Source organism: Pogonomyrmex barbatus, unplaced genomic scaffold (genome assembly GCF_055798465.1).
Source record: "Pogonomyrmex barbatus isolate J1 unplaced genomic scaffold, ASM5579846v1 scaffold2, whole genome shotgun sequence".
Lineage (NCBI taxonomy): Eukaryota > Metazoa > Arthropoda > Insecta > Hymenoptera > Formicidae > Pogonomyrmex > Pogonomyrmex barbatus.
The window spans coordinates 17,640,955-17,650,665 of record NW_028297116.1 but is presented as its reverse complement, the minus strand read 5'-3'; the positions used below and the strand labels follow the sequence as shown (position 1 = coordinate 17,650,665).

General features: G+C 36.2%; 1 protein-coding gene and 1 long non-coding RNA gene across 5 annotated transcripts in view; both read right to left on the bottom strand.

The window, feature by feature from the left end:
- Positions 1–204: 204 nt before the first annotated feature.
- On the bottom strand, positions 205–3,868 carry CCT5 (chaperonin containing TCP1 subunit 5). The gene is made up of 7 exons (XM_011649878.3): positions 3,731–3,868; positions 2,300–2,724; positions 2,032–2,224; positions 1,682–1,951; positions 1,179–1,364; positions 631–949; positions 205–558 (listed from the first exon to the last, which is right to left on the bottom strand). The coding sequence occupies exons 1-7, from the start codon at positions 3,836–3,838 to the stop codon at positions 437–439; spliced, it is 1,623 nt and encodes a 540-aa protein (XP_011648180.2). The 5' UTR covers positions 3,839–3,868; the 3' UTR covers positions 205–436.
- The window catches only part of LOC148936725 (uncharacterized), a 111,513-nt gene continuing 105,580 nt past the window's right edge, over positions 3,779–9,711 (bottom strand). For 2 of the 4 annotated variants that reach the window (XR_016139082.1, XR_016139084.1), the window contains one exon: positions 3,779–3,982. This is a non-coding gene — a long non-coding RNA (uncharacterized LOC148936725). The remainder of the gene's footprint in view (positions 3,983–9,711) is intronic. The other 2 variants (XR_016139083.1, XR_016139085.1) reach the window with 1 other exon arrangement.

Genomic DNA, 9,711 nt, shown 5'->3' with positions numbered 1-9,711 from the left:
GAGCTTATAAGCAATATAAATCTTGATATTTTGATTGAAGACTAAAATAAATTAACCAATTTTTATCCAATTTGCTTCTTTCGTAAAAACTGAAGTCACATTATTAATTAAATGCAATGCAGTTAATTGTATTCTTCATATGTTACAACAAATTTTAAATATCCTCGAAAAATTAGATTCAGGAAATAAAGGAGAAAGCACAAATGCCTGTAAATCAGGTATCATTTAATAATTGTCATGCTGTGAGATGATATTGTATTACAATAATACATTGTTTAAATTATGAGTGGATAGCAAGATGATACAAAACAATTTTCAATTTAAACAGAAATTGCGATGAGACAATTGTAAAAATAAATGCAGCATGAAACAATATCAATTAGTATAAAGTATATTTGATAATAAAACACATAATAATTATAAATAAACTTAATCTTTAGGTTTCATTAGGCGACCGTATATCGTCAATTTTAAGAATCATCTTAACCAGCTGCGTAGCCAACAAAATTTGTTGTGTTTTGCTCGTTAGCGTCTCGATGACATTTTGTCTCTTCATATCTGCAACATACGATTTGTTTAATAATTTCATAATCTGCAAGATAGTACACATATATCAAGATCGATACGTACTCGCTGTGCCTCGATTTAAACAATCAATACCGAGAGCTGGATTTTTCTCGGCTAATTGACGCGCTTTAATTTCCGCGATAGTATCTACTGATGAGAGGCCAGAATTTTCCGCGAGTGCCATTGGAACGCTTTCCAAAGCTTCAGCGAAGGCACGGAAGGCATATTGTTCCAGAGTGCTGATTTTATCAGCCTGTGCCATGCACGCCAGCGCGCAAGATATTTCCGCCGCACCTCCGCCGTAAAGAATCCTGCTGTCTTTTACTACGTTGCGTACGGTGCACAATGCATCGTGTATCGATCGTTTTGCCTCTTCGATGATCTATGAACATAAAAGCGACACACATTCGATTAGAAATTTTTAAAACTATCTAAATAATGTAAATAAGTGTTGCATCACAAATACATCTCCATTATAAGTCTAACAGAGAGTATTGAATAGTTTGTATAATTGCAATGCATTGCTATTGCAAGGTGTCTGGTCAGTTATGTACAATACAAAAGTACTACTGAAATTCTCCTTGCATAGAAATAATTTTGTTGTTGCATACCATTTTGTTGCCACCGCGAATAAAGATTGTTACAGCGCGGGAATTCTTGCATTCTTCAATGACTAGCATTCGATCCTTTGTTGTGCCAAACGTTAACTCTCTGACGACACCAGCATGACCAAGTTTCTCTGGCGTTAGTTCTTCGAAGCGAGGTACAATGCGTCCACCGGTCGCAATAGCGATGAGCTAAATAAAAAATTTCTTCATACATATCTTAGACATAAAACGCATAATATGATACAAAAAATTACTATTATTTCAGATCTCATAATCTTTGGATCATTGGAGCCACCACGAAAGCCAGATCACTGGCTATCCAATTTTGAAAGTTTATTTTTCTCGAAAGTCAATAGAATATTAACTTACGAGACTAATGCTTCCAAAATTAAGATAAACCAATTCTCTAAACTGTCGCACGTCCTCTGGCGCTTTTTTTTCATCATTATAGCAAGCAACAATTGCTATAAAAAATTATAAATTTAAATTATGAAGATATCACTCACTTCGATCTCTGGGCCGCCAACCCATCTAACCGCGGGCAAATTATTCTGCAGCAAGAGATGGTTAGCTTCGTCATCAAAGCCCCATTGACAAATAGCCAATGTCGTACCGGTATCTTTGACCTGCTTCACCATTTCCGTGAACTTTTCGCGCTCATAATCGCGCAAAGCTCTATAATCGTCAACAGATGTAACGTCCAACTTATGTTTTGTTTTAGGTTTTGGCGGTTCGAACGGACAAGTTAAGATGGCTAGTTTGACGTTTTCTAACCTCTGTAACATTACATAAATATTAAAATAATATGTAACTTATTTATCATAAAACAAAAATTTATTGCTTTTCGAATTTCTACCTTCGGCATTTGTGGATGACTGAAGTCTTTATCGACGACGACGCCACGTACCAAAACGGTATCTTCGAGTCTACCACCGACCTTTCCTTCAATCTTGATTAACTCGAAATTAACATCGCGAGTGACAGGATCCATGACTGCTAGTACAGCTTGTACTGCTATTTCTGCCATTTGTCTGTGATGCTTGTTAATACTGTAATAAATAAATAAAAAAGTAAGTAAAAAAAAGATATTGTAAATGTAGTCTAAAAATAATAAATATTTTTACATTTTTGAACCTAATGAAGTCATAGCTATGTCGATGTAAGGCTCCAAATTTTCTGGGGTTCCCTTAAAGTCGTCCGTTATCGTCTTCAAATGCTCGGTAGAACATTTGGCTGCTAATTCAAAACCGTCGGCGATTCTGATCGGATGAATTCCCTTGTCCAATAGCTGTTCGGCTTGTTCCAGAAGTGCACCGGCCAATACAACTACTCCAGTGGTACCATCACCAATCTCATCATCTTGAGAATTGGACAGTTGGACCATCAGCTTGGCAATTTCATGATCTACGTCCATATTCTTCAAGATTGTTGCACCGTCATTAGTAACAGTAATATCTCCATCAGAGCTAACCATTAACTTATCCAATCCTTTAGGCCCCAAGGATGTTCTAAGGATGTTAGCCACATTGCGTGCTGCCAGAATATGCGACTATAATCAAAATATTTCCCACATTTAGACTTCTTACTATACATTTGTTTTTCTATTCAATAAAATTTTTTTATCTCATATTTTGTTAATATACTCTATCATGAAAATATAAAATATATTGTCAAAAATTTCTTTTACAAATTTCTTTACAAAATTTCTTTTACAAATTAAAAAAAAAACAAAAATTGTTATTAAAATTTGAAGTGATTAAGCGAATATTATTTCTGTTTGCCAGAACACTTAAAATTTATCCGAAAAAACTAAAGAAGGCAACCGTGATCAAAGTGGATGGATGAGCCATAAATGCACTCAATTAAATATAAAAAAAAAATGTAAAATATTAAATTATTACTATGAAACTTTAATGGAACAGTTTTTTGAAGTATTAAGCAATCTACTGACGTCATTAATCGCTTTTGGAGCGATTAAATTAATTGCGGTAAAAAAATTAATAAATATCCATTTTATCAGCAATGTGAATTAACTTCAATCTCAATTTAACTTACTTTTATCTTTTTTTCTAATTCTACAAACTAGAAAAAGGTAAAGAGTAAATTAAAACGAGATAGCTAATCTACATTGCAGAAATGGACATGGACAAAAGCAATGGATTGCCTTATATGGTTATAGAAAATTTCCGATTCTTTTCGAAGGGAAATTATTTACATAGAAAGAAAAATATATATATATTAATTCTAATTTTCCGTGGCTGTACTTAAATATACATTCAGATGCGAGAAGAAAGGAGAATATCGCTTCTATAAAATTCGAAGCCTAAATATATCTCATCTCATTCATCGTCGACCATGAAACGCCGCCATTATCGTTCGCACGTGGTCGAGCGTCTTCCAGGAGTTCTAGTTTCAAGGAAACGCAAAATTTTCGAGTATGTCTCGACGAGGCATTAACACATCTGCATTGTCCGCGAAAAAAAGCGTCTCTTACGAAACGATGTCAGAAATAGGAGTCGAGCGCACGACTTCGAAGTGTGCCGTCGCCATCTCACCTTGATAGCGTCGTGACCGGTAAGGCGTTGCTGCTTCTCCTGGTTACGTATTATGATGAAGGGCCGGCCATACTCGTCGAACGCTACCGTCCCGGGTATGGCAGTCATCTTGGCGATCTGGCGAGGTCCAAATCGAAACGACTGATCTCCTCAATACCAACGGTTCCTCCGATAACGGTTGATGACGATCGCTTATCCAACGCTGAGCTGTAACCGGAACACCAGAGCAGTGCTGCAAATGGAGGAGCAAGTCTGGCGCATGCGCAGTGGCGCGTGGCGCTGTTACGTCTCAATCGCGTATATGTTTTGTTGGAATGAAGATGTCATAAGGACTTGTGAGGAGGTAATAGGAAATTAAATATAAATATAGTTAAACGTAAGTAAATTATTAGTTAATAGTTATAATCAGATATAGAAATATAATTAAATATCAAAAGTATGTATTTTAAGAAAGAAAAGGTAGTATATAATTGATTTTGTAACATCGTCGTACATACAAGTTTAATGAATATTTTCTATAGTAGAATTTTGATCGTTAATATTTAATAAAAAGAACAGCAAAGCGAGAATTATTTGTGATATGGAAAAAAATTGTCTTTAAGTCATTTTTTTTATATTTCTCCATTTGATATCTGGTTTGTACGCGAATAAATATTGAAAGTTGTAGCTTGATCTCAGATACTTATTATTGCATGTTAACTTTTCATTGATTAACAATGTTAAACAAATTAATTTGTTATAAACCCTTTTAACATGTTGCACAGAAAATAATAACTTATACAGGGACAAAAAATTTTTTGCTTGGCACGAGTCTATCAAAGTCGATCACGTGTTCGATGACATATTCACGCACGCGTATGAAAGTCCCGCCCGAAAAAGGTTTCTTTTAATCCACAATGGAGAAATGAAAAAATACGAAATATAAGAAGGACAACGAGACAAACGAGCAGACTGCTTAATCGTGCGTAACCTTTTCTTTCAATGACAAAGATAATTTTTGTCAAATAAAAATGTATAAAGATATATAATTTTTAATAAATAAATGCTTATAATAGAAAAATTTGCTTTCAGCTCTTTAACTTTTGAACAAAAAACAAAAAAATCATAATAATCTAAGGACTTATATTTAGTTCTGATAAATATTCTTAACTAAAAATGCCTAATTCTTTATTTTATATCGCTTTTTCAAAAGGCAAAATATAGTATTGAAATATATATTTATCTTTTTTTAAAAAAACATATTATATTTAATTTTTAAACAATCGTAAAAAGAGATATTCTTATAAAACAGATTCGGTTAGATCAAAAGTTGCAAAACCAATTAACACTAAATAGGAGATGCCATCTAGAATTACTTTTCCCAAAAACTGTACGAAAAAATCTACAATTTTCGACATTCGGTAAAAACACACAGTTTCGAGTTCTCTATTTTAACGATCTATTTATTGAAAGCGATCAGTTTTTTCAGACTAAATTGTTTCACAATAAAAATGCATCTTTTCCTTCCGCTTATTAAATTAAAAAAAAAAAAATTAAAACGCAGAGTCTAGAATCATTCATGTTTTCTTCAAAAAAAGAAATTACATCTTCCGTCTATAAATTCTTAAAATAAACATCCGAGCATCAATAATTCCTAAATTTCTTCATTTCATTGCTTTGCTATTTTATTGTAAGACAATTAAATTAATTCAAAGAAAGTCTCTCTCTTTTAAAATTAATATATAAAAATATTCCTGCAAATATTTAGACAAAAACAACCCAATTTCCTATTCAAAGCCGTAAAAGATGGTAGAAAAAAATCTCACGTTCGTTGCTCGCGTGAAATTTTCAGTAGCACCACCAAATTTCAAGCAATCTCTCTCTTCGCCGGGTGACATCGATTAATTACGATGTCGTAATCTCGCGGGAGAGAAACGGGTTCTTCTCGTTCCATTCCATTCACACCATACGATAATGGCAAACGGTGATCGCGCGGGGAGAATCGAGCGAGTAGTCAACTCGTCGACTACTAACAGCCGGGTAGTATAAACTTTGACACCGCGGGGCATTACCGCGATAATTAAACGAACTACTCGAGAGAAGAGAAGGAGGAGAGTAGAAGGAGGAATGAAAGGAGAAGGAGGAGGATGAGGATGAGGAAGAGAAAGAGGAGGAGGGGGACGGGGGGGAGTAGGGGAGGTGGAGGAAACTACGGAAACTAGGAGAATGCGCGGGTGTTCGCTCGCGCGTTGAAATATACATCTCGCTCCGCTCCGCGCCCTCCGCGCCCTCCGCGCCCTCCGCACCCTCCGCGCTTTCCCGCCCGGGGAACTTCCGTTAAAAGGCTCCGGTAACGCGCGGGTTACGGCTTCAATATGCAGTAAAACTAGGATAGCCGCGTCGCCGCATACCCCGCGCGTTCATCTAAAGCGTTTCCCTCGCTCGTTTCCCCGCCGTAACCCTCCCGCCGTGTAACATATATCCCGGGCACACTCGCGATACAAAAGGCAGATCCCAGAGAGGCACCCTCGGGGCACACCCGGGCTCGGGGAAAAGTCGCGTGAATGGGGAAATAATCGCGTTGACGCGCGCACGCGGAGAACCTGTGAAAGAACGTCGCGAATATAAAGGGCACGAGATCGGGTGCGTCGGGTGCTCGTATCTCTGATGAAGAAATAAAGAATAAGAGAAAAAAAAAAAACAGAAAAAAAATAAAAGAATTGTTTTTTTTTTTTTTTTTTTTGTAGACCCGTCCGTCCCGTCTTCTCCCGAAACGAGTCTGTAAAAACAAATCTCTACACTCCCTACAATCAACTCCATAATTCGAACAGATAGTAATCGTTCTCTCTTTCATTACCGGAGTGATCCTTAATCGCGCGATGGGAGCAAAGGACGAAACGTTTTGATTTTCCTCCTTTGAAGTAGAGCACACATCGATTTCGGGGGAAGGGGGTGGGTTTTCCCATCTCTAATCTCGCTTCAACGATCGGCCTTGCGATACGTTGACTTCGCCTATCGGGCTTGCGATACTACGAGAGAAAATGGGAATCTCACCGGCAGGAAACGTCGAATTCCCGGTAATGATAATGAGTAAACGCGCACCGCGAGGACGATTCGAGGAAGTGACGTGACTTCGAGAATCAAACCGTTTCATCGTGCACGTTGCGCTCTCCTCCCGAGGCGACGACGAGCGCGCTGGAAAGAGCGCGGCTTCGGCTTCTCGGAAGCAATTTCGCCGCTGGAAAAGCGTAATTGTTGAGTTGGGTAAACCGTTGTCGGAAACCCGGCAGGCAGGTGAACATTGTTCGATGAACAAAGTCCGTACATCGCGCATCCTATGAGTTTAAGCTAACTAAACGAGAACTTGTGTGCGGAAGAAGATGCGAAATATTCTTCGCAAAATAAAGATGCAAAGTATTGAGTATCAGATTTTATCATGCAAGTACAAATTTAATTCAAACTTGAGAGAAAAAAAGAAAGAGAGAAAGAGAGCTAGATAGATAGATAAAACGTTTCTGGGATCATCCTTCTAAGATATACCAAAGAAAAGCAAATAGCAAAAAGCAGTAAAAAAGTAGAAAAGTACAACTAAGTAAAGAGACAAGAAAAATAGAGACAAGAAGAGAAAAGAAAAGAAAAAAAGAGGGAGATCTATTGGTAATTGCCAATTTTTAATTTGCTCCCTCTTGATCTAAATTTTTATAAATAAAGGAAATCAATCGGAAAAATGGAAAAATCATAAAGAACAGCATTTGTTTAATTGTTAACTATGAAGTCATCGCTCGTTATGAATGATGTTGTAGAAGTTTATAATTAATCATGATGTAATACGTCTCATTATACATTGATGTAGCACCGGATATGTATGTGCATGTATAATTTAAATATTACGATAAAATTGTGCAGAGTTCTGCTATATATTTGTATGAAATAATCTGATTGCTTAAGTATAATAAAAGTATCGTAACATGCCAACAGATGGCGAAATAATGCTAAAAGCTGTTGGATGTATCAGAGTTATTTATATCGCTCTTTAATCACTTCCTATCTCCGATGCGTATTTCACAGATAAATGAAGAAAAAGAAACTAAATTAAAATATAGTTTCGGCCGAATCTATTTGATGAATCTTTCACTTCACATATTTAAAATGCATTATAAATATACACTAAGAAAAATATCGAAATATTCGGAAGCAAATGCTAGCTCGTGACGTTTCCTTCGATATTTATTGATTATAAAAAAAATGATGATGAACTATACATTTCTGTGAACTTTATTTAATTCTTCTTAATTGTAAAATGATGCTATATATAAATAAAACTTTATTTTATAAATGTATTTAAAAATAAATAATTTTCTTTTCCCCAAATAAATTTTCAAGTATTTTTTCCTCAGTTATTATGTTAGGATTATTCATCTAAACACTTATTATAAAAAAAAAAAAGATCGAGTTATGGAGATTTTACTAAGAATAACGATTTATGTTTATATCATCAGGATAAAAAAATCTGAAAGAAAAATAAAAACTTAAATTGAAATTTATCGATTGGCAAACATATGGTCATCTTTCAACATGGCACGCGAGAAATCGAGCGGAAAAACATCGTGGATGATAAAGAGAGATGATCGACGCGACGATTGAGTTATTCGCGTAATCTCGCGCATATCAGATAACTGATAAGAGCGTTAAATAATAATAGATATTTCATCCAAAGCGCATGCAATCGATACGGGATACACCCGATAATCAATAAGTGATAAACGACAGCGCCGTTTTAAGGACCAACATGCCGGGCGAGCCCATGACTCAGAAATCACGTGACAATTGCGCACCTGATTACACCCACCGATCTCGGTGCCGATATTTCAGAAGACAAGGAAGACGGATAAAACAACGCGATAAGGGAAAGTCCTGTTGATTATTCTCCTCGCGCGCGAACAAACAGTGTTTTGCAGAATGCAATAATCTGTTTTGTTCACCTGAACCTTAAGTGGATTTTCATTTTGTCTTTGCGCTTTAATTAAAAATTCGATTATATATATATTTCTTGAGTATTTCAAAGATTCAAGAGATATCTCTTTGAGTGAAATTTTTTACAAAATTTGAATTTTTCCAAAGTTCCAAAATTCAAAAAAACTACGGAACAGCTTACTCATTACAATTGTCGAATACGTCACGTTTTTCTTCCTTTGAATTTTCGATCGATTTAAAGACTTCTTTTCCGTGCGTTTATGTTCGAATGAAAAAGAGTATAAAGACGCGGATCTTTTTGCGATCTTTTAAGATGTTATGTTTCGCGCTTCAGTGTTGAGTCAAATAAAAAATTAGATAGGTCAAGTATGGCGTGATGTGGGTTTGCGATCGGGTCACAAAATCGCGATTGAATGATAGACGTTATCGTTATCGGTTACATTGCGCACCGCGAATCTTGTCCTAGTCAACTTCGACGAAATTCGTCCGTATTTTTGACTACATGCTTACCCGTTTGTCCGGGATATCTTATCTTATCGGAGAGAGAACGGTCCTTGAAGAAGCTTGAGTTGCCATTCCGAAAATTTATCACATACAATTTAAGGAGAATATAACACAGTAAATACGCCAATGACGAATATGCTAATTTACGATTTGATTAATTATTTCGCTACTTCACGTCGATAAGCGTCATGATTAAATGCGTTATTATTCAGCGAAAGAATTATTTCGGCGGGATTTGATCGAATCGAAGGTTGACTAAGATTGCTCGTAGGCAAGAAAATAACGATTAATTCGTCATTAAACGTTGCAATTAAAGCTTTCTTGGCTTCCCGTTTTTATTAGCGAGTGAAATCGAGTGAAGCATCAGTTCTAAGTGTCAGGCTCCAGTAATTAAGCGTTAACAACAGGTCGCACGGCAAATATCGTTTCAGGAGAAGTCGTTAAAACGTCATCGTGCGTGCAAAATTTAAGCGACGTTATAAATGTATCTGGCGCCTGTGACAAAACACACTGCAGATTTTGCG